The sequence below is a fragment of the Prenolepis imparis genome, unplaced genomic scaffold, assembly GCF_030444845.1.
Source record: "Prenolepis imparis isolate NDT839.2.m4 unplaced genomic scaffold, iyPreImpa1.0 SCAF_7, whole genome shotgun sequence".
Classification (NCBI taxonomy): domain Eukaryota; kingdom Metazoa; phylum Arthropoda; class Insecta; order Hymenoptera; family Formicidae; genus Prenolepis; species Prenolepis imparis.
In genome coordinates this window covers 10177306-10203460 of record NW_028141165.1, presented here as the reverse complement: position 1 = coordinate 10203460, position 26155 = coordinate 10177306, and the positions used below count along the sequence as shown (strand labels likewise).

At 36.9% G+C, this 26155-nt stretch overlaps 3 protein-coding genes across 6 annotated transcripts in view; 1 reads left to right on the top strand and 2 right to left on the bottom strand.

Annotated features, from left to right (window-relative positions):
* LOC145938541 (uncharacterized) overlaps window positions 1–26155 on the bottom strand; it is a 135158-nt gene that overhangs the window by 34942 nt on the left and 74061 nt on the right. The window lies entirely within an intron of this gene.
* LOC145938823 (uncharacterized) lies at window positions 9450–12321 on the bottom strand. Its single transcript, XM_083042610.1, has one exon. The coding sequence runs from the start codon at window positions 12242–12244 to the stop codon at window positions 10790–10792; it is 1455 nt and encodes a 484-aa protein (XP_082898736.1). The 5' UTR covers window positions 12245–12321; the 3' UTR covers window positions 9450–10789.
* Window positions 13726–26155, top strand: part of LOC145938539 (roundabout homolog 2) — a 97216-nt gene continuing 84786 nt past the window's right edge. Inside the window, exon 1 of the mRNA XM_083042246.1 lies at window positions 13726–14992. Within this exon, the coding sequence (XP_082898372.1) occupies window positions 14926–14992 (67 nt within the window). The 5' untranslated portion in view covers window positions 13726–14925. The remainder of the gene's footprint in view (window positions 14993–26155) is intronic.

The following is a 26155-nucleotide window of genomic DNA, read 5'->3' as shown; positions in this document are numbered from 1 at the left end:
TTTTTTAACAATTTTGGGTAGCACCTGACGAGTTCTACCAATAACTATTAATTCTCGAAGCGCTAGGATTAATATATAAAAAGTTATTGCAAAGTTTCGTTAAACAGGTCGAAAAATTTCTGGCCCGACGGAAAAGTGGTAAAAGTGAAATAAATCGATATCTTTTAAACTATAATAAATAGAGACATGCGGTTTTCACGTTTTTTCTTGTCTTATCAAAAACTTGACATACGTCGAAAAATTTCTATGTTCCGATGAATAAAAGTTTTTTAACAGTTGATAATCAGGCTTCGAGCATTAATAGTTATTGATAGAACTACAAAAAACGTGAAAACAAATATTTGGTTAAAATATTTGGTTAGGTTAGGTTAGGTAAATACCTAAATTAAAATACCTAAATTAGTAAAATACCTAAATTAAAATTAGTAAAATACCTAAATTAAAATATTATATTATAATTTTATATTATAATTAATATATATTAAAATTATATTATATTTTTATATTATAATTAAGGTATAACAAAAAGTTACGCATTCCCAATTATAAATTTGAAAAAGTGTCTTCTTTTAAACTTCGTGCTTAAAATATTTTTAAAAATCAACAAAAAAAAACATTTTTAATAAAAATTTCTTATATATAAACTTGAACACACAAAATAGAAATAAAATTCGATTAGATCTGAACAAAATAAAAATCAAATATTAATGATTTCATATAAATTTATAATATTTAATAAAATATATTTTAAAAAAACGACATAACATTATTTTTACTTTTCAAAACGTTTTAATTTTATCTAGATTATTATTAGTTTATGCTTGTGGATTAATGTAGAATGTAGATCAATGCTAAGTAATGTGTAATTCCAGAAAAAATGTACATGTCGATACATGTATTGCGACAGTGAGACACTCCTCGGAATAACATTATTACCTTATCGTTTCAAATTTCGTTGCTTGAATATCCAGTGGAAACAAGGACGTGTGTCCAGTTAATTTGTTATCATCCCGAAACATTATGAAAACTATTTATGATTTAATAAAATAATTTTGTCATATTCTATCTCGCATTTTTCATGGATTATTATATATATATATATATATATGTATAATAAATAAAAATCAATATATAACGGCTTTTTATTATAATAAATAAATTATTTACCATATGGTTGCTCTGCCGTTGCCCGATGCCACCCCGGGCCTCCTCCTCGTAGAAGTTTCGAAACACTTGCACTCGCGTTACTTTTTTCCGTTTGCGACGCGCGGCGACGCCCGGGTTTTAGCTATCACATTTTTGACGCGTTTCGGTAAAACGCGAGACTCGCGAGAGCTTATTCGCGCACGAAAACCGAAGCTCCGTTTTCGCGTCGCCGCTTCTTTTCAAGGCTCATTTATCGGAAGGCCTTATCGAACGAAGATGATCAAAATGGCGACTTCGCCGCGACGCACATAAGTCGCCGAAAGATGCAAGCGAGACGAACATTGAGCGAGATTCACGGCCGACGAGATCAATCTCGCGCTTGCGATCGCGATTACGATGTTGGTACGCGCGACACGATCGGATTTATACGATAATTAACCACCAAAGACACTAATTAACACACACTCGCAGACCGGACCGGCAATGAGCGCGCGACCGTTAATCACGAACAGTGGAAAGTACCACGAGAACGTAGCAGCGCTTGTCGAACGAAAATGGCGACTTCGCCTCGACGCACTCGGAAGTCGCCGAAGGACACAAGCGAGACGAATATTGAGCGAGATTTACGACCAACGAGATCATTCTCGCGCTTGCGAGCGCGATTACGATGTTGGTACGCGCGACGTGATCATATTTATACGATAATTAACCACTAAAGATACTAATTACTACATTCGTTCTTTCGCGGAGCGACAAGAAGCGCGCGACCTTAATCACGAACAACCGACGAGCAGCAATGGAGCTAGACTGACGCCTGCCAGTTTCGGAACGCGCAACGACACGTCGCGCCACGTCGTAGTGGTGGGGGTATGTAGAGGTCGCGACGTGGGAGCTCGGCGAATCACATCGCGACTACATACCCCCACCCCCCACCACTACGCGGTGGCGTGACTTCGTTGCGCGTTCCGAACCTGGCAGTGCCAGTCTAGATCCAGTGCTGTTCTTCGGTTGTTCGTGATTAAGGGTCGCGCGCTTCTTGTCGCTCCGCGAAAGAACGAATGTATTAATTAGTATCTTTAGTGGTTAATTATCGTATAAATATGATCACGTCGCGCGTACCAACATCGTAATCGCGCTCGCAAGCGCGAGAATGATCTCGTTGGTCGTAAATCTCGCTCAATATTCGTCTCGCTTGCGTCCTTCGGCGACTTCCGAGTGCGTCGAGGCGAAGTCGCCATTTTCGTTCGACAAGCGCTGCTACGTTCTCGTGGTACTTTCCACTGTTCGTGATTAACGGTCGCGCGCTCATTGCCGGTCCGGTCCGCGAGTGTGTGTTAATTAGCGTCTTTGGCGGTTAATTATCGTATAAATCCGATCACGTCGAGCGTACCGACATCGTAATCGTGATCGCACTCGTGAAGTTGATCTCGTCGATCGTGAATCTCGCTGCATCTTTCGGCGACTTCAGTGCGTCGCGGCGAAGTCGCCATTTTGATCATCTTCGTTCGATAAGGCCCTCCGATAAATGAGCCTTGAAAAAAAGCGGCGACGCGAAAACGGAGCTTCGGTTTTCGTGCGCGAATAAGCTCTCGCGAGTCTCGCGTTTTACCGAAACGCGTCGAAGATTGTGATAGTTAAAACCCGGACGTCGCCGCGCGTCGCGAACGAAATAAAGTAACGCGAGTGTAGTGTTTCGAAGCTTCTACGAGGAGGAGGCCCGGGGTGGCATCGGGCAACGGCCAATCAACCTTGTCGTAAGTAGATTTATAACTTATTTCGTTTATTACTTGCAAAATTATAATAATTACTCCTTCATTTCCGCGATAACGATTTATTTTAATAAATGTATAATGTAATATATAATGCATAGGACTCCTGTGTGCGTCGCGAGGAAGTCGCCATCGTCGTCGCGAACGAAATAAAGTAACGCGAGTGTAGCGTTTCGAAGCTGTGCTTGTACGAGGACAGTTCCCGACGCGACGCAGAGGTTGATTTGCTACAGGAAAAATGGTGCCCGAGAAATGTGAGTCGAATTATTTATATCATTTATTGATTGTAGAAAAATATACGCCTGAGAGAGAGAGAGAGAGAGTATTGATAATCGTAATATATTACCCTTATTAAATCTGTTTATACTTAATTCACACTTGCGATCGCAATATATATTATGTATATATTCTGAAATTATATATTCCGAAAAGAAAAACAAATAGAATCCAAGGAATTTATTATAATGCAGAATTACAGCGCCATATACATTGATGATTTGTGGGAAATTTTACTCTTTTTTTACATAAAATTTTAAACATTCTTACATAGCGATAATAAAACACTAATTCTTATTCTGTAGATATTGATATACTGTGGAAGAAATGAATAAATTACTTAGCAGTTTTTTTATGTTGTTGCAAATTACGGAAAACAAACAAATGAAAATATGAAAGCATTTGAGAGCTCAGTATTGTTTTTAATATTCTTACGTTACTGCATTCCGTGTAGTAAGTATCCTAAAAATATCGATTTCATCAAGCTCATCTTCAAAGTTTTGCATCATAGTCTCGAACGAAATATTACCCTAAGAAGCAATTAGCGGAGGCGGGATTTTATTCCACAGAAAATTTAGATCAAATATGGTGTTTTTATTGCGACTTATGTTTGATGGATTTGGTCGACAGCGATAATCCCTGGGAAAAGCATTACTTTTAAAATCATAAATGCTTTTATATACTCGAAAGGTAAATTTCTATATTAATGTCATCACCTCCGATTTGTTTCGAAATTTACAGGAAGCTTCTTTTTGATCTACAAATATATATGATGTTTTTAAGCCGGGCAAATAATATGTTGTCTTTAGGAAAAATCGCCACTTGACCATCAAAAACAACATATTGTTTGCCCGACTTGAAAACATCATATATCTTAATTATAGATTAAAAAGAAGCTTTATTTAAATTTTGAAGCAAATTGGAAATGATGACGTTAATATAGAAAATTATCTTTCAAGTATATAAAAGCATTTACGATTTTAAAAATAATGCTTTTTCGAGAGATTATCGCTACCGTCCAAATCTATCAAACATAAGTCGCAATAAAAACAACATTGGTATCTGATCTAAGTTTCCTGTAGAATAAAATCTCGCCTCCGCTAATTACTTCTTAGGGTAATATTTCGTTCGAGACTATAATGCAAAACTTTGAAGATGAGCTTGATAAGATCGATATTTTTAGGATCTACAACAACATAAAAAAACTTCTAAGTAATTTATTCATTTGTTCCACATATACCAATATCTGCAGAATAAGAATTAGTGTTTTATTATTGCTATGTAAGAATGTTTAAAATTTTATGTAAAAAAAAGAGTAAAATATCCCACAAAACATCAATGTATATGGCGCTATAAATCTATTGCATTGTAATAAATTCCTTCGCTCCTATTTGTTTTTCTTTTCGAAATATATATGTTAAGAAGAATATCTACAGGAGTTCTGTCACAAAGAAACAAAATGTTTGAGTTTCGTAATAGATGGATTTCGAGATTGCACATATTTAGATATTTCTATAATTGCTTAATTGCTTAAATACTTTTTCTGTCCGTATAATTAAAAAAATTAATGCGCGAGTATAATATAATGCAAATTAGTTCTATAATGTGAAATAGTTCAGTTTTGTATGCAAATTAAATTTTCAATTAAGAATATCATGTTTCAATTTTACTTTTTATTTATCTTGTTTCTAAAATCAACTTTTCTTAATTAATTGCGTGTGATCAAGCTATCAATAACAGTTCCATATTGACATAAAAATTGATCGAATAAACATTATAAATTATAAAACATTCGTAATATATCGTAAAAGTATGAATTGAAATAATAAATTGTGTGTTCAATAGTTTCAATAGTTTAGTGATGAAAAATCGACATTACTCTTTTTTTCGCTATTTCGAGATTGAGCAATTATTTTGATATTATAAAAAAGAGCACCACTTTGGATGATTTAGTAAAACATTTGGCTTATCACACACACAACCATAAAGAAATACTGATATATATTCGAGATAAAATCGATAAACAAAATAAAAAAAGTAAAAATAGCAATTAAGTGTTATTCAAAACAAGGATGTATAAATCATTTTATTATATAATTTCTTAAATCTTTGTTTATATAAAATTAACATATAATTTATTCTTAACTCTTTTTTCGGAATTGCGCTCTAGTTAATTTCTGGTGATTAATCTATATGTACAGATAACAGATAATTATATATATATATATATATAATTATATATGCAATACACTTATCGATACGATGCGCAGCAGCAACAAAGCTCTATAATACAAAGCATTGATCTATAATATATAAAAAACAAAAATTTTGTGCATACAAAATAGTTTTCATAATTAATATTTGAAAAAGTCAATAATGCGCAATGAAACTTTTATTCGTACCGTAAAATATATTTAATAAAAGTAGGTCACAAAAATTATTAAACTTTTAAATTATTTTTTAGATCAAATTTTATATACAATATAATAAAATTTAATTTTTATAAAGTAAGTTAAATAATTATAAATTGTATAAACAATATTAAAATTATATATAATAAATTTTTTCATTATAAATTATCTAATTATAATAAAGTTTATAGTAAGTGATGCTACCTGTTAAAATAATTATAGAGATTATAGTCTTTAGCGATTAATCGAATAAATTACATATATATTTAAATATATGTATATATAAAAGATGATAAAATATAATTTTCATATAAACAATTGTTTGTATTATTATGAGCATTTAATTATAATTTACTTATTAAAAATTATTAAAAGTTATTAAAAGTTTTGAAAAGTAAAATATCCAAAATCCATTCTATGCATTATATTATACATTTATGTAAAATAAATCGTTATCGCGGAAATAAAGGAATAATTATTATAATTTTGGAAGAAATAAATAATAAACGAGATAAGATATAAATCTACTTACGACTTACGGTTGCTCCACCGTTGTCCGATGCCACCCTGGGCCTCCTCCTCGTAGGAGAAAACACTTCGAAATGCACTCGCGTTACTTTTTTTCGTTTTTAACGCATTTCGGTAAAATGCGAGAGCTTATTCGCGCGCTAATGGAATCGTTGCTCGTTTTCACGTCGCCGCTTTTTTCGAGACCCACTTATCGGAGGGCCTCATCGAACGACGATGATGCGATGTACTCAGGAGTCGCCAATATTCCAAGAAATGGGCACTGTTTCAGAATGTTTTATATTTCACAATTCAACGACGTAGAAATCGCGGATCGACAACGCTGAAAAAATCCGGAAATTCGCGTCGAAAAATTAAAATTATTTGATTTGGTTTCGTCAAAATTTTGACAATTTTCCACAATTTTCTTATATTTATTTCTATGATATTTTGAGATTTATGGTTTTTCTCTATTTAGACTTCAGTTTTTGTTTGGTTCACTTTTCGAATAATATTACATTGATTTAAAGACTGCATAAATTTTCATTCGATTTTTCTATTTCAATATTTGATGTTTTTTATATTATCTAATTTGATATAAATCGACTTTCCGCTAGCTCTTTTGCTTTAAGCTATCTTGACCGTTATCATGTATTCATTATAACAGTATCAATAAAGTTACTAGTTATAATTTTTTTATACATATATATATATATATATCGAATAAAAATTTTAAATATCTTGCATCTCTTAATATTCCAGTAACGAAACACACACACACGATCTACGTAAAAAGTTTTAATAACATTATCTTGAGTTTTGAAATTTTTTCTTTGCAAAAATATAAATTATAAAATCCGATATTTTAAATTTTCTAACATCAAATTTAATTGTAACTTTAATCTTTAATTTTTGTTTTAATTTTTAATTTGCGAAAAATAATTGTTTTAAATTATTTTTACAGAATGTTTTATATCAGTCTACTTTAAGAGTACGCAGTAATTTATTTAATTGTTCTCGTATCTTCTTTTCGTATCTACAATTAAAATTAAATTAAATCTACATTAATTATAGGGGATTAATTATAGGACCTGGCAAAACATATAATAATGCATGATCTTTAATTTAAATTTATCGATCGTAAATAGCGAGTCATCTAGTGCTATGTAACGATACTTTAACGTAAAACCTTAAATATCGACTGCGTATTAATAAAATTCATATTGTAATGTAAATATTAAAAATATATAGAAAAATAAAAATTAAAAAATAGCATGGATAGTTATTTAGAAAAAATATTTTCGAAGCAAAATAATACACTTATAAAATAGTTGACAGATATCGATTATTTGTCAATTTCTTAATTGAAAACTGTATAAACACATGTATAAACATTTAATACATTGAAAAAAAAAATAAAAATAATCCAATACTATCAGTACACAATTAATGTATATACATATATGTATAATATGCATTACTTGTCGTGTCTATATTCGATACATCGTGTTTAATAAAAAATATATATATATATATATATTTATAATATATTTATAATAAAAAAATATATATATACATACAACATTTTCGTGAATTTTAAATATGATTTCGTCAACAAGCATTGTGTGTTAAACGGATGTGACTCTTATTTTAGGAAAAGACTTTTCTTTTTATTATTTATAATATAAATTATTTTATTTAGACTTATACGAATTCAAAATATATAATAAAATGATAAAGTGTCGAGTAAATTGAATCCTATTAGAATCTATAATAATAAGCACATTTGATTGGATTATTAATGAAGTCAGTTATTATTGGAGATACAGATCGAACAAATTTAAACTTAAATTTTACAAAAAGAGCACGTATATAAATCATCTCATTTCAATATATTATTGAAATTTTTACATTAAAAATGACGAGTTACATTCTTCCGATTACAGTTGCAAGAATTATAAACGGATCGCGAATTCAAATCATTGCTATATGAGTTTCAACGTTAGTCGCTCGAAATAATTTCTCTCGCAAGCTGTCTATTATATCCGGTCGTTTATCGATAGACGACAAGTAATCCAAAAGGCCAGTGACAATTTCACGACGTGGTCTGTTGAAAAATGTACCTACGACTTCGGGAATATCGATGAGCGGCTCCTTCGATAGGATATGTCTGCAAGAACGATTTTAATGACGTATATCATTAATCTCGAACGTTCCTCGTCGCGTATTAAGTATATTATAATTGGCACTCCGAACGATTTTTATCATTATCGTTAAAAAACGGGCACAAATTAAACAACCTATCAATTACTATATTATAATAGTGTATAAACTAGATATATAAATTATATTTAGCTTATAAGAAAATTTATTTTTATAAACTAAGCATATAAATATACTTAGTTTATAGAAATAAATTTTTCTAATCAATTTTTAAGTATTAGAGCTCACCTTAACAAAATGATAATTAAACCTTTAACTTCTGGATGTGATTTAAGATAAATTTCATTTTCCCGTTGAGTGTTCATTTTCATTTTGTTCAAAGCTTGCTTCTGATCTCTCGTTAAAGCGCCTATGTCATAATTTTGCATGCCGTGTGGCGGATTCGCGGGATGAAAAGCATTTTTAGCTTTAAAGTGCCAGTTAGACATGCTTATTGTCGCTTAAATTTGAGAATTTTAAAATACCATAAGTCTCATAATTTTCCGGATATTAATTTTATAAATTATTATTTCGTATGTTTTTATTATTTATTTATGAGAAAAATTGCAAATGCGACGCAGAGATTCGTAAAAATGTAGAAGTAAATTGAAAACTTTGACGTGACTGAATTAGCTTTTGTTTTAATTCAACATAACGGTGTCTGTGAAGTTGGCGTTTTACGAATTTCAAAAAAATAGAGTTTAATAGCACTTTTCATAATTGTACCGTTCCTGATAAAAATTAAAGAGTTCCGCATTCCTTATATCGATCCTAACAAGATAATATCCGCGCAAGATAATATTCGAAATAAATACTGTGATAATGCATCAAATACAAATAACATATAAAAAAAGCTGCAATATATATTTTTATAATCAGACAGATATAGGTATATAAAAAATATTTAATTAAAACATGCTTTAATTTTTAAAAATCGTTTACATCTTGTTTCAGTAAAATATTTATCATGGATATTTCCATTTTGATAGATTTCCCGAGTGGAAAAAAAATGTTAGATATTTTTTTTTTACAATTTGAGTAAATTTATTTCCAAATCGAGTTTTTATATTTAAAAATATATTTTATATATAATAAAAGCAATGCTGACTAAGTCTTTTTTCAGAAATATTCAGCTTGTTTTATTTTTACAATAAAATATTGAAGAAAGCGTGTACAAATGACATTTATATACATTAATTGTTATGTGTATCTAATTACATTAAGTCTAGCATAGATTAAAGCTAATTATCATATAATCTTATAATCTCTTCTATATCAACATCATATTCTCTATCACATTCTCAGAAGTACCTGTTTGTTGTGGTATTGCGATTGCCTTAAGCTTTTTACTGTGTTTTGCCGCTCAAAAACCGTCGAATCAATAGTCTTTAATAAATCGTTGCCTGTAGGCCGTCACTTATCGATTCCACGCGATCATAATTGCGCTATTGTGAGCTTTGCGATTCAAGGTAAATAATTTCAGTCAAATACTATTTATATTTATTAATTGACTTGTTTATTCTCTCATTGACTAGATACCGGAATTTATATCAACGATATTTATATTCGGCGCGCGCGACGTGGTCTTTATTTATTTAATACTAATACAAAGTTGACGTATACGACATATAGAAAAAGAATATCATTCGTATAATTTTATTGTATATTTTAAAATATTGGTTTGCCGCGTCCGTTTTTTTTTGGTTTGTTTTTTTGGTTCAAATTATTTTGGTTTAAGACACGGATTTTAACTTATCGGTATGCGTATGAAGAAAGATCGCTTTCTTTTCTCGAAAGGAAAAGGAATCACTTTCTTGTTGCATTTTTTTTAGAGACGCAAAAGATTGCCCATTTCTGATATATCGCCCCCCGCGTTGTATAACTAACGGATTAATATTCTACATGTTATTAAAAAAAGCCGCGGGAGAGGAAAAAGTGGCCGAGAGGACAGACGAGTGGGCGGCGCGTCGCAAATACGGTAATTAAAATGCTACGGCAGGAAACGATGTCGCACCGCGACTCCTTTATTATCCCGCGCGCGCGTCTCGATGCCGCGAGTTTTTCCGCGGCGCGACTTATCATCACTCAGCCGCGTACATTGGATATTGCGGCGACGAGCCGTTGATTCTTTGCTTTCTCTCTTTTCTGTTTTCCTGCCTCGACAGGGGAATTTTCTACGGCTTGCGCAAGAAAAAAAATGCAAATACTCGAGCGTGACGATGGATGAGTAAGAGTGACTTCAACGTCGCCGCAAAATTGCGCAATGACGTGACGATGACGAAGACGATAGGGTGATCCCGTGATCTTCTACGTTCTAATTGCGAGATCGACGAATGGTTTTCGCATCCATTTTTTTTTTGTTCAAGTTTGTTTGGTTCGTTTGTTTGGTTCAAATTTTTTTGGTTCAAATTATTTTGGTCGATTTTGGTTTAAGACACGGATTTTAATTGTGCAAAGTAAGTTTAAGAGCTTTTTTCTTTATGAATTTGCTTCTTGTTTTTTCTTGATGCATCGCAATTTGTTCGCGAGTTTCTGCCGTATTTTCTTGTGCATGGCGAGCATCAGCAACCACAGTATCGGCCATATCATCCGGCATATCTTGAGCACCACGAGCTTGTTCAAACAGGCGAGAAGCAGACCGAAGAACCAGGGCGCGCCCATCAGCAGGTACAGCTGCAGGAAGAGGAAGTACTTCTTCCTGAGGGCGTTAGTGTTGTTCCTTGTCGCTATCTCCGTGCTTCGTTGTATTCGTATGATTTTATACGTGGTGAACACGAACAGTACGTTATTCCAGAAGAGCGTCAACAACGGTATGCCGAAAAAGTAGATGTTTACCACGAAGTTCGGCCCGCCGCGATACCGATGATAATTCGGTTTCAGCGGAAAATTGTTCGGGATTCCGGGGCAATATTCCAAGATGAAGGCCACGATGGCAGGAATGAGAGCGCCGCCCCAGGCGAAGATGCCGTACAGAAGGAGTCGGCTGTTCTTCTGATGAACAAATCCTACCATCCAGCGAAACCGCGTGATCGACAGAGTCATGTCGAAGCAGATTACGTTGAGCCAGAATACAGTAGCGTTCGTAAAATACTGTAACACTATCCACAGAAACGTGGCGAACTCGTCGCTCATCGGACAGTCGCACAGCTCGCAAAAGCCGAGGAACATCAGAATGCATCCCTGCAGCAACAGACAGAGATTGTGACGCAGCACCGCGCGATTGTAGATACTGTTGCCCAGTTTCGGAACGGATAGATATACCACGACGACAATAATACAGAGAATCATGTGGACCACGTTAGTATCCATGTAAGTCTGCGCGCCCCAGAAAATAACCGTTCTTAGGTTATTGTTGTGGTGAACGATCCCCTTTCTGTCGTCCTTCGTCAGGTTCGAAGCCATGTTGATGGTGGTAATAGTGGTGGTAGTCGTTACGGTGATGATCGTCGTCGTCTTCGTCATCATCGTCGTTTCCGTCGAGTTCTTGTTTACAGCCGTCTCTGCACACTTGACGAGTACGATCGTGCCGTTGATCATATTCTCGATACAATAATTTTTCGACGTGATAAAGGCCGCGTAGCCGCGCAGGGATTGACGATTCATGTCGTCATCATTGCAGCTCAAGTCAGATACGGACGCGATCTGTTGGGGAAGCTGGGACGTTAATTGCCAGGCGTCGTGCGTGGTATAGTTGAATTTGTTCGGTTCCACGTGGACGCATTCGAAATTTTCGTCGAACGCGTAGCCGGCGGCGCAACACTTGGAGTTCAACGCGTTCGTTTCGTCCACGACTTTTGTTGTCGTCATCGTTGTCATCGTCATCGTCATCGTCGTCGTCGTCGTCGTCGTCGGCGTCGTTGTCGTCGGATAGGTCGCGGTGATCACAACATGACATAGCTGGAAAATCGCGACGGGCAATCCTGATGCGTGCATTCTGACCTGACTGACTCTTTGTACTGACCATCCGGACTGATCGCGGACGTGTTCTTTTCCGATGTTTGACAAGTCGGAAACAAACGGACCGACTGTATCTGGCTGGCGTCTTGTCGTAATATCACCGCCGCGTTTTTCTCCCGTTTCTCCGGATGACGCAGCCACGCTGCGACGGTGTGTGTGTTTATCGCGGAATACGCGATGGTAGTGGAGACAAATCCAATACCAACATTATGATTATTACTGTGGGTCGCGAATATTACATGCGGTCAGTTTTCGCAATCGCAACTTTGCTATTACATGCGGGAATTTCGATATTAAAATCGATAATAAAATCGATGGATTTTAAGTTAGTAGAAGAGAAGGGGGGGGGGGGTGAAGTTGTTCTTACCGTTTCAATAAGTTTCAATAATGGTTCTGTTTTTTAAAATATTCTTGAACAATTTTTGATTCTTACCGCTGGCACCGCATTGTCGAAAATTATGAGGTGCTAGCAATTTCCATTTTCCATCGTTTTTTTGATAGTTCTCGACAGTTTTCGCATAATTCTCATATATATAGCATATTTTTATGTAAAAAACAAGAGGCTACTTTAAACGTGCGGTCATGTAGAATGTAGACAACGTGCGTGCCAATTGCGCAAAAGTTTTCTTCTGTCATACATTTCCCGGTATTCGAAGCCGGGGACTGACGTGTGAGAGGAAACGGCTTTACCGCCACTAAGTACTAATGTAATTGTTACACGTAAATATTGCTATTTTACTATTTCCTATTTTCGCTGCTGCGAAATAATGGAGAACGCGGACGTGTGAAGGTCAACATTAGTAGAGGAGAAGGGGGAAGGAACAAGGCTATTTAAACCGTATATCTTATAGTTCTCGACAAGTAGATGCGCATATATATGCATTATTTTTGTGTTCATATTCGATATATCACTTTTAATAAAAATTTATATATTGGTTTATTATATATTGATTATTTATATATTGGTTATTTATATATTGGTTTGAATAATTCATCGCAACAATTTGATTCGCATAATACAAACTTGGAATTTAAGAATCGGACCACAGCGTCGTAATTACTATCTCATCTGAATATATATTCACACGTAGAAACGAAAAGACTCGACTTAGAAAAATACACGTGGTTTTGTTTAAAAAGATAAGGCGATTTATCATTTATCATTTTTGTTTCTTCCGCGCTCCTGAAAAATTCAGTAGCAACATCTCATTTATACCACGAAAAGCCTCAACGAGAGATCGAAATACCAAGAAATAATTTTGTCGCTATCTCTAATAGTTCCTGAGAAAAGAGAGATGCTTCTAACATATACTTTACATAAAGTTCTGCGTGTGTGTACATGGAACATTCACACGCATACCATATATACAGATTTAGTTTCTCCCAACTTTGTAGATGGCGTTGAACGGTATGCTATATTCCCAGCTTTTTATCCGGGCGCTTGCGTATCCCGCGCCAGTCGTGCATCGGCTCGAGCGACGTGAGCGTCAGCGGGGTATCGGTTATTCGATTTTTTTTTCTCCCTCCGGTCCGTCGTCTCTGTTTTCGTTGGTGCAAACGACCGGTGCTCGTGAATCTAACGTTTGTTAAAACGTCGTGCAACATGCGATCAAGAAGTGACAATCGAATTACGACGGACGGTCGCCAATCGTCCGGGTGATATCGTTGCAGCATCATCGCGTCTGCGAAGAATATAACGCGCGATCGTTTTCCTCCCCCCTTTTTCTATTATCCGCGATCGCGAGTGACATCGAATGCAGTGATAATAAATATCGATCGAAATATCGAACGGCCACTCTCTTTCTCTCTTTTTTTCTTTTTTTCTTTCCGAACGCGAGGATCAAGTGACGACGCGTGCGCGACCGTTGATAGCTAAGATCGGATTTCGCAGTCGGGATTATCATTGTTCTCGGTGACGTGCTTAGCGAGTGTGCGGCCTCTTTGTAGAATGGACACTCGCCGTGGTAACGACGGCGTTGTCAGCGGCGCGGTGCGCGCATCGATCAACCCGTGAGGGCAAAGCGACCCTCGCCGTCGACGCGAACTTTCCGCCGAGAGAGAGGCCCCGGTCGTTTTTTCGTTCATCGCGTCGCGGATACATAATCGATATATAATCAACCTCCGCCGCGAAGAGGGACAAATGGATGTGGAGACTCGTCGCCGCGCAGTTCTCGTCCCCGTGAAATGGCAGACGCGTCGCGGATCGGCCGCTTCGCCGGCTGTTTTCGTTTCCGACGGGCGACACGGCTGAAATGAAAGACGATCGACGACGACACATATCGATACATATATCGTAAACGTGTGCGAGCGCGCGCGCGTGCAACATCTCGAATGCTCGCGGAGTTGTGTGCCTGTTGTGTGCGTCGAAAAAAATAAATAGAAGGAAAGAGAGAAAGCGTCCACACATCCGTCCGTCAAAGTGTGGCGTCGCCAAGGAGAAAGATCCGCGTTAACGAGAAAATCAGTGCCCGGAGACGACCCGTGTCGATGACGCGCGTGTGCTGATCGGCGTGCTTCGCGGGTGCCCCATCTCTTCTTCTACCTCTTCTTCCCTTATCTCGGTTGTGCGTTGTGCGCGGACGATTCCCGGACACGGGCATCACGAAGAGAGAAAGAGAGAGAGAGAGAGCACGACGGGGCAGCCCTCGGATATATTAATGAAGATGTGCCGCGGATTGATCGATCGGTTGCTCCTGCTAGCGGCGTTCGGAATCACAGTCCAAGGTATATGATCGTTTCTTTCCTCTTCTCGTTCTCTCCTCCCCTCCCCCTCCCCCAGGACCGAACGTGTACCCCAACGTGTACCCTAAATTTTCGAGACCCCAACTTTTCTATCCCTTCTCTTCTTTTCTTTCTCTCCTGTATATGATTTTCCCTGTGCACGCTTCGCTGCTTTTACGGATCCAGCGTCCCCTGTGCTGTGCGTAAATAATATACGGGGTGTCCTCGTTCTAACGCGACGATTCGGCGACGAATCTGCTTTTATCGGCACATTTAATCCCGGATATTCCCACGGATTCGTATGTGTGTGTGAAGTATGGAATTTGGTATGGTCAAGATTTTGGCAATTTTTTTATATTTTCTATAATATTTTCAGATTTATGGTTTTTCTATTTAGCTTTCAATTTTTGTCTGTTTTTGCCCTTTAAAATGATAAAAAGTTAAGCTCGCATCTATCATCTGATCGAGAGAGAGAGAGAGAGCGATTCGATCAGCATCACTCCTCGCGACGGCGGCTGCGAATTCTATTCGCATAAATTGATTTGCGCACCCTCTCTCTCCCCATCCCGTGTTGTTTCGCCGATCTCGTTTCGCTGAATCCGCGCAAATCTACTTTGCGTGTAACGAGGACGCACTTTGCGACTTAGGGATTTAGATTAAAATTGACGGACGAAAGTGCTCTCGGATCGCTCGCGCGTTTTTTTTATTGCATCGATAAATCAAACGCAAAATCAAAGAAAAGAGTTAAAACGAAAAGAATTTGTTTTTGCTCTTATATGCCCTTCGCGTCAAGAATGTATACGATACCTTTAGTTTCGGACATAGTATTTATTTAGAATAGATTAATTCACAATTAGTTCTTAAATTATGGATTTAACTCATTCTTATTATCTCTGGTCATTGTTGTTAATCATCTCTTCTCCATATGCTCTTTTATTACTTTATTGTTTCTCTGGTCAATAATTGATCGATTATTGAAATTTATTTTCAAATATTTTTCTCCGTTTTATTCTTGCTTGATTTTTATTCATTTTCTCGAAAAAATCTTGTAATTTTACATTGTTTTTCTCGTCATCTGACGTTATATTCCGTTATCACAATATCGTGTCTATTTTTATATTCAGTTTCAGAATATTCTTGTCAATTGCTTCCCAGTTCTTGATTTTATTTATAAATTTTTTGTTTACTTCTTGAAAATCCATTTTTCTGAGGCTTTGTTTAAACCTTTTGGTATGCGATTTTTTGATATGTGATTTTTTGTTTTATGAATATTAAAAAACCGGTCTAATATCTCTAACCCCCTTCTATTACTCTATAACCAAAATAGTAACAAAAAATATTTTATATCAAATTTTCAATTTTTGGTTATTATTTTAATATCTAAACTTAACTGTCACTTTCTTTGTCAAAAAGCAATCATTTTTTGTCCGATAATTGGATGACAGTGCTTATATAATTACTAATGCTAAATGTGATGGCGTGATTAAAGCGATGATTTATTACGACGATATGAAGAACGTCGTCGAGCATCGCGAATCGCGAGTAACCACGCCTAGTTGACCGCATGAGACGCGGTTTCTAGTTTGCAAACACTTTCATCGCAAATATGTTGGGTGGGATATCAATGGTAAAGGCAAAAATGTGCGCAGAATTCGAATTTTCACATCGCGTAACTTACGAGCCATTTTCCCGACCGCGGCGCCAAATCGTCGCCGTCGATACTTGATTCGGGGGGAAAAGGGAAGGCTCTCCCTGGCCTTTTATGTCGGGAGCCAGGAGGAATGCTGGTGTCTTTTATATCACGATCGCGCACGGGACCAATATTTGCGTGTCGTTGACAAAATTTTCCATCTGTGGCACAATCTGCAGACTAATTTTGTGAAAACGTCCGTGCGCATCCTTTGAAAAAAAAAAAAAAAAAAACGTGATTTAGTTAAATTATTTTTGCAGAATTTTACATATATTCTAGCTTTTTATATAAGTCTTCAAACCAAATATTACATTCGCATTAAATGTCCGGTTATACGCGTAATATCCTGAAACGTGAAAAAAATTTTACCTGCTTTTCCAATGTCAATAATCTTTATGGCAATCCTCTCCAGAGGAGATATTTATATTCATTTTCAGATATATGGTTTTTCTGTTTAAAGTTTTTGTCTCGTTCATTTTTATTTTTTAATAATTCTGATTCATTAGCAATCATTTATGGTTTTTCTATTTAGCTCTTCAAGAAACAATGAATAAAGTTCTCAGGCTCTATTGTGGAATTTTGAATTAAGCGAATTAGATGTAATATTCATTGCTTAGTCAACTATTTCAATTTCCTCGAGGAGGTATGCGGGAGCTCTCTGTTGAACGTAAGACGTTATATTGATTTCCATATATAATTACGCGCGTGTGCTGGAAATAAAGGCGAGCGGCACGCGACACAATTATAGGTACATTGAACAATGTGTAAATGATAAATTAAGCCAAGTTTATCCCGTTCCGTAATTTCATGTATAATTCCAAGATTCTCTCCCTCTTTCTTTCTCGCTCTTTGACTTGCTCGTGTTTCGGCGGTTTTTTTTCTTTTTTTCTTTTTTTTATAATTCTCGCACGATCGTTCACCTTTTATTACGAGTCCTGATGTAATTGTTGCCGTGTTATTGGTTATTACGTGGCGCCGAGGCACGTCGACCTCGATCGGAAATACGTTTTAAATGTCCATTATACGCGCGCGTGGACAACGACGATTGATTTTTCGCGCACGACGCGATTAATCTTCTTCAATCGCCGCCGCGCTGACAATACACGACTGAAAGAGTAAAAAAAATCGCAGTTTATACAACGAAGAGAAGAAAAGCCGTCTTTGCTTTCGCAGGTGTCCCGGCGTTGACGCGCATATAGAAGCTATATCTGCGTACCTCCCGACTATTCATATGTCCCTTTACAGCACCTTTTCACGCATAGGCGGTTTTCTCTTTCAACCTCATGCCATATTTGCCCAGCTCCCAAATGGGCGATGCGTATGTAATATTCGTTGCTTAGTTAACTACTAGATTTATGGTTTTTCTATTTAGGTTTCAGTTTTTGTCTGGGGGGTATATTTTTATTTTCAGATGATGATTCTGGTTCGCAAGTAATTTGTAAAAAAAACTTGTAGTTTTTTTGGTCTATTATTACGCCGTTTTATTGTTAGAGATTGCACAAATTTTTATTTGATTTTTGAATTGTAATATTTGTTTTTTATATTATCTAATTTGATATGGTCAAGATTTTGGCAATTTTCTTGCACATATTTTTTATATGTTTACGTTTATGGTTTTTCTATTTAGGTTTCTGTTTTTGTTTGGTTTATTTTTATTTTTGGGTGATTCTGGTTCGTTTAGCAATTTGTACATGTAACCCCTAAAGTTTTAAGGCTCAAGTTTCAATCTCGTATCGAAAAACGTGCACTCGCGCGCAATCACTGCGCGTTCTCCGTGTCACTAATAAAATAAATTGGCATTACCGCGTGTCTACATATATCGTCCATCGAAATCCGAAACGCGGCGAAATTACAGTCGGTTTCGATCCCTGCAGTAACGCGAATAAACAAATTGGCAATAAAGAACCGAGTGGGGGGAGGAAATCGCACATTTCGCCTGTCTCGTAAAGCATGCGCCCGCGTCCTTTAAAGCTGGCGATAGGGAAAAGACGAGGATAAGGGAGGAGAAAATATAGTAGAGAGACTGTCCGATTCTCTCCATTCTGCGAAATCGATTCCTTCGGTCTCCTTGAACCGACATAATTACGCGAGATGCCCCAAGTTCCAAGTTTATTCCACGTTGAACATCTCCGTGTCCATCGGCGATTACTATTACACATTACACTTTGAACACTTTGCGGAGCACGGTGACATATTTCAACTATACATATAGAAAACAATAGGACAAAACCAGCTTTTCATTAATGTTTTAATTCTATACTTTCATAAAAGTTTTTTTTTTCTTTTAAGCGCTTTTAATCGCTCGTATTTATGATTTTTCTATTCAGTTTCAGTTTTTGTCTAGTTCATTTTTATTTTCGAATAATGATTCTGGTTCAATAGCAATCATTTATATTTTAAATATTATTTGCGACGCAATACACAGAATCTACTTAATTTTCCTAATGCGTGCTTGCGGTTGCGACGAAATTACATTTGTTTGAAAAAATAAACGCGGTTTGAAAAAATAAACGCGAAATATCTTGAAATGCTCGCTCGCGTCGCGTATGCGTACAAAACGCAATGCGGTGGTCGCGTAAGAATGGAGATGTGCAATGGGGTTTTGCTTGAATAACGATAAACATCGCGTTGTAAACAAAAATAGAACATCGTAGAGCCTCTACCGCGCCTAGCACTGTCTATTTTTAGACGGTCGCCGCGCGGCGACTAAAAACTACTAAAATAAATAACCCGTCCGCGTCGGAAAACTTTCCCTTAATATTCCTCGAATCTTCTTTTTCCTACATTTGATATCGGTGTGGACACCCGCGTATAATGCAGTTGTGTAAGATAAATATAATCGTAATTATTTAAGCATATAAATCTGATCTCAAATATTTTGATATTTATCTTAATTAATAATATCTTATAGAGCAAAATTTAATTTTGTTTCTCTATTAAGTATAATAGATTCGCAATTTTTTTATATATATTTTCTATGATTTTCAAATTTATGTTTTTTTAAATTTAGGTTTCGATTTTTGTCTGGTTCATTTTTATTTTTGGACAATGATATTATTTCGTTAACGATTTATACTAGATTTGCAGAGTTTCTTTGATCTATTATTACGCCGTCTTAGAGACTGCACAAATTTTTATTCGATTTTTGTATTTCAATATTTGATGTAGTTAATATATTATCTAATATATGGTATGGTCAAGATTTTGGTAATTTTTTTATATTTATTTCTACGATATTTTCAAATATATGGTTTTTCTCTTATTTTTTTATGGTTACTATTTGAAACGCAATGCGAAATTCTCGTTTCTCGTTATATTGCTCAAATGATTTTCATTTTTCCTCCCCTCTTTTTACCCTGAACTTATTTAAGGAGGGTGGATAGGTCTCTCAAGATTTTAACAATTTTCTTATACATATTTTCTATTTTTCCACATATGATTTTTTCTATTCAGGTTTTAGTTTTTGTCTGGTTTATTTGTATTTTTGAATAATTATTCTGGTTCTTTAACTATTTGTACAAGATTTATAGAGTTTCTTCGGTTATTCGATTTTTCTATTTCAATAATTAACTTTTCAAAGCAGTTGTCAAAAAGAAGTACGTAGGAAGTGCGATGCGACACACGTTGTTACTTTTATTCGTGTTATAATTGCCTCTGTAATCTAGTACAAATCGTTATCGAAATAATATTGTCCAAAAATATTTGAACATATAATTTCGGACGAAATTAATTTTGTTAACCCTTAATTACTTTGATGGAGGCATACATTTGACCCCGCGCCTCCAAGATTTTGACAATTTTCTTATATATATATATATATATATATATATATTTTCTATTTTTTCACATGTGGTTTTTCTATCAGGTTTCAGTCTTTGTCTGGTTCATTTTTATTTTTGAATAATTATTCTGGTTCTTTAACTATTTGTACAAGATTTATAGAGTTTTTTCGGTTATTCAATTTTTTTATTTCAATAATTAACTTTTTAAAGCAGTTGTCAAAAATTTTGCCGACCATATTGCGACTCGGAATATCATAAAGTCGTCTCTTTCTCCCCGCAAAAATTCCGTGCGAAAAGTAAGGGAAAAAAATCAACTTTTCGACAATACCACTTTTAATTCCGGCGTTCGCCCCTCACGTCCTTCGAAAACTTTGTTTTCACACCCCTAGCGCTTTCGCGCTCGCGGCGCGTAATTACATTGCACCTATGTCGCAACAGATGTCATCTCGCCGTTGATCTATTAAATAACATGATTTATAGGATGGTGTGTGTTCTCTCTCGGCGCGCTCTTTCACGCCCGGCTCGCCTCGATTCGAATCAAGCCAACTCGAGTCGACTCAACTTGCCGGCCCTATTTCTCGCATATCTCGTCGGCCCTATCGCCGCGTTCCCGAGCGAGCGTTGCGCGCACACGCCATTCCTCGCCAGGGGCTCTGCGATTTTCTTTTGTTCACCGCGCGGAGAGAGACGGGAAACAATAGTGGTATTCGCGGCGAAATTAAAACCGCCTACGGACTTTTCATATTCCGCCGACGAGCGACGACGGAGTCTTCGCTCATGGCTCACTTGCGCTAAATCGCCCCTAGGCGTTTCCTCGTTTCATTTGAGTTTTTCTCGCGTGTATCAAACGAGCTCTCTCTCTCTCTCTCTCTCTCTCTCTCTCTCTCTCTATATATATATATATATATATATATATATATAACAATATTTTAGCAATCAGATTTAATAGATTGGAATAACCAAATCTGTCAAAATGACAGATCTTTAATTATGTCGTCTAACTTTAAAAAAGAAAATTTTCTTAATTTACTTTAAATAAACAACAATTTTTTTCGATATCTTTATGTTTTTTAATATTAGAGCAATTTACGATGTTTAAAAAAAATATTTCAGATTTTTTATTTTAAATTACAGAAATTATTAAGGTGCTTTTGTGTCGAATATATGTTGACTTTTGTCGAAGTAAAAAAATGATTATATATATGCCAGTTTATTTTCCATTACAATCAGTTTAATTTCTAAGTTTATTTAAATATTAAACTAAAAATATATCCCCTTCCTCCATATATAAAATGTTTTTAAATAGTTCATTAGATTGATTGATTGATTGATTTAATTAAATTGGGTGGTAAAAATACACTTTCAACGCTGGTTGTTCTAATATTAAAAAATATTAAACCATCACAAAAAATGTTTACTTTTAAAGTGGATTTTATTAGGAAAATTTTCTGTCTAAAGTTAGCGACTAAAAATAATCTTGTAATAATTACATATGTGTGCACTTAATGCATTTTTATGATAAGATTCTATCTGCATCGAGTATGAAATATTCAAAGAATTTTACGAGATCTATTATAAGACATTTTATCTCGTTCGTAAAAAAATAAGCAGAGATATATATTATAAATAATATATAGTTATTTATACGAATACCGCCGAATTTTAATTTCCGCAGCAATATTACGCTTGTTTCCTCATAGCGAGAAAAAGATATGTCGGATTTCGTTAATAAAGCACGATTTATTGTATTTAGTTGATTTGTTGCCGGAAGGCAGCACGATTCAATGGAGGGTTGATTCGTCCGGTACAATAGAGCTCTTCAGGTTTACCCCGTCGGAATAAAAAAAAAAGCCGAATTCATCTCCCGTGGCGTACGTATATGTACGTACGTACGTACGTACGGCGCCGGCCGCGTACGTCGGTGCCAGGAAATATCCGTCCGACAGGAAGGAATTGCGTATGCGACTCCCGACAGCCGGAGACGTAATATTCTCATTGTCGGTACATAACAGGCGCCGGGCACTTCCGCGCGTTTTACGCTCTGCGAGAGGGACAGACAATCGATAAGTTTTTAAAGCGGATAGGCCGCGGTTCGCGCGGGAGAAATGCCGACCCGAAATACGAAATATATACAATACACGAAGGCGTGTATATAGTAAAAGTAAAATAGAGCCATTCTCGTAGATTTCGGCGTGGTGGATCTCTCTCGTATAAGCGCGCTCGGTACTTTAAGTATACCACTTCAACGTATCTAACGATATCCCGGTGCAAATGCAATTCCGAATTCCGTACGTACTTCGATATTTGGATATCGCTGCAAGTCGGGCTTGATATTGGAATATTCGAATGATTCAGGCGACTTGAATTCTTTGAATATCGCGAACGAAATTTTGTCATTTTTATTTCGCAAATAGAGTTTTGAGAATTTCAAACGCGTGAAATCCGCACACACGCGTTACGTTTGCCTGCCTATAATATTGATTGACAGACCGTATATAATTCCAACATTGTTTATAATTCCTATAATGTAATTTATAATAAAAGAGAGATTAATCGAAAAATTCTCGTTATTTGAATTAACAAATAGCGCGCGATATTCGCTTTAGGTTTATTAAGGATACCGCCCCTAAAATTAAGGCCGATCGTTGTGGCCGGGAATACCCGAACAAACAAATATCATATCGTAATCGATTCGGGCATAACGTTAATCCCTAAATAATGATCCTGTATATGTATAGCAAGTATTTTCCCAACCGCCGTTGCTAGTCTTAATAGCCATTCCATCCGTTGTACGTCCGATGACTTGGCGTATGGCGTCACGACCGCGATGTCAGTATTGATTTACCGTCGGTTTGGTGGCTCCGGGCCCCGCTATCTCTCTCCATCTCTCCGATCCCTCTTCTCTTTTCTCTCTCTCTCACTCTCACTCTCTCCCTCGCGTTCTCCGGCGCTTATCATTCCCATTCGCTCTAATTCGCCATTTCCTCCCTTGTTCTGCCGCGGGTAGGAGAGCCCAAAGCGGGAAGAGGCTAAAGAAAGACTGAGCGAGCCGGCCGTTAGATCGATCTATAGAGGGAAGGAGGACACTCACTCTCTGAGTGCGCTCGCAGATTGACGATGGGTAGTTTCTCTTTCTTTCTCTGTTTCTATTTCGCTCTTTCTCTCCTCGCCCTAGATGCTGTCTGATGACGACGATAGCGGCTACCATAGACGGAGGAATAGTTGCGTGATGACTCGGCGCGCGCATTTCACGCGCGCGCGAGCCGAAAGAAAGACACGAAGACCAGCCCCGTAGTTAAATGCGTGCGAGTGCACGCACGTGTGCGTGCGCGTGGGTGCACCTAGGGGGATCGCAGGCTGAAAGAGAAATAGAGGAAAAGAGAGAGAGAGTGTGTGTGTGTATGTACAAGCTATCTTTCTCGGTAAGCTTCCAAAGAATCTTTTGCCTCAGAAATACTTAATTATGGCGCTGCCGGCAGTTTAGTGTGATTTTAATTTGGTGGCAGCGGCGCTCTCTCGCTGGCCTCCGAGTTAGCTCCACTTCTCGATTGTTATCTCTTCTTTTGTGCGTCTGAAATTATTACGGTCGCGCGGGCTACGGATGCTTTCGCTAACGAACGGGCTGCTGATTTCTCCGAGGATGAACGGAGGAAGAAGAGGCAACAGAATGCGCCGCGCGTCGCGCGCAATTAGATTCGAGCGTGAGATCTGCTTTGGAAAGAAACGGTTTATCGACTTTGCCGGCAAATTTATAGATTAATTTTCAATAACGCAATTAATAATTTATCTGCAACGGCATTAAATCTATTATTATAAATTAATTCCCCATATTATTCATTGTCATAGTTATAAACAATGTTGGCCACACATATTTGTCTTGCACGTTTTTTCGTAAAGTTATTATTTGATCGCGCGTTGTATATACTTGGCTGCTGTCTCAGCCATTATTAGGTTCGCGATCGATGAACTTGAGCACGGATTTAAAGCTCTCGGAATGCATACTGGGTATATATATATATATCGATAATACGCAATCGGAAGGTATTGGTATCCGTAATACGCAATTGACTACGGGCTCGAGTATTTCGAAGCCCATAGTGGGCATTGATAATCGATATCAGGTATAGATATCAATCGGCACTTTGAATTCTTTTGACTAGAGTTTTGCAGGCTTTTATCCGTCCATCGTGTTTGTAGCGCGATTTGCGCGACGCGAGTATTCGACGATGTGAAACAATATTTCGATTAATTATTTGCGTGATATCGTCAGCCAAAGTACAATGAATTGTTGCATGATAGATTCTCTCCTTCTATGCCTTTCTCTTTTTCTCTCGCTTGCATTGTAAATAGCGATATGTCACGAATGAATAATTGAGTATACATAGATAACAAAATCTCTCTTTTTCTCTCCCTTATTATTTAATTAAATCCAAGAAGATTTTAATACTAGGATTTAAATTCTTGCTAATTATCAAATTAATCAACGTCGAGTATATAAAAAGATGTTCTTAGATTTTTATTATCTAAACTTCAATAACGTAAAAACGTGACACGTCTAATTAACTCGTTGAGCCAGCTTCTACCGTCACTTTATTCGCACAGGTAAAAATACTAGACCATTTTGCCAGTGGTTAACTTAAGTATAAATATTTCAACCCCTTTCCTCAGCCCAAGGTTATGAAATAACGTCGTATACATACTACATACTCTCAACTTGAAAGAATAGTGTCAGCAATTCCGACATTTTCCGCAAAAATTTCGCTAGAGAATTCCGATATTTTTTTTTGCAACGTTATTACCTACCACGCGGATTATCGAACACCATTTTCTTTTTCTGCCCTACATATATATTTTCTATTTAAATATTAATATACTTAATATTTTTTCTATATTTCCATATTTACATTCCATGTTTCGATTTATATATTTTTTCCTCGTGTTCCCCTGTGTCTCATCCTCGTACGTACATCCGACGTATAACTAACGATCGTCGTGGCGAAATCACCCGGTATAAGGAGCAGTCACGTTCCAAGAGAAAGGGCGAACTTCGTGTGGGCACAGTTGTCGTTCGTTCGTCGACGTAGGGAAGGAATCTCGCGGCGCGCACCCTTCGGGACTCCTCTTCGGCAGGGTCGCCGAAACTTATAAAAAAATAAGACCGTTTCAGGGAGACTAACGTAGGACGTCGGATCGTTTCTCGGAAAAGGGTCCCCTTTTCCCGCCACCGCCGCGCACGAGGAAGCTCATCTCTTCCCTTCCACCCACGCCGAACCTTCTCCCTTCGCTTTCTCCTCTTCTTCTAGCCCTTGGCTCCTCTTGCACCCTCTCGTCCTCTTTTCCCGTGCGCGCGCACGCATACACCTGTACCTAAAATGGCGATGGGTGGAAAGAAGCTCTCTCTCTTTATCCATCTCTGTCTCTCTATCTCGTCGCCCCAGAAGAAATTGTCTTACGAGGCGCTCTTATCGATCGTGCGTTTTCCCCCTTGCGATTCTCTTCTCGCACCCTACATCTTTGGCCCTTACGGCCGAAAAAGGGAACTTAACGGGGTCGAAGACACCTTCGGGCCGTACATCTTTCACGAGTCCTGCCGCGTGCGGTATCCGCGCCGAGAGAAAGACGCCGTTCTCTCTCGATGAGAGTTGGAGAGAGTTAGTCAGCCAGCTAGTGCCAGCATCGAAATTGTCTGTCGCG

Coding starts and splice junctions, on each gene's coding strand:
- LOC145938823 (XM_083042610.1), bottom strand. CDS start 12,244: ATGCACGCATCAGGATTGCCCGTCGCGATTTTCCAGCTATGTCATGTT.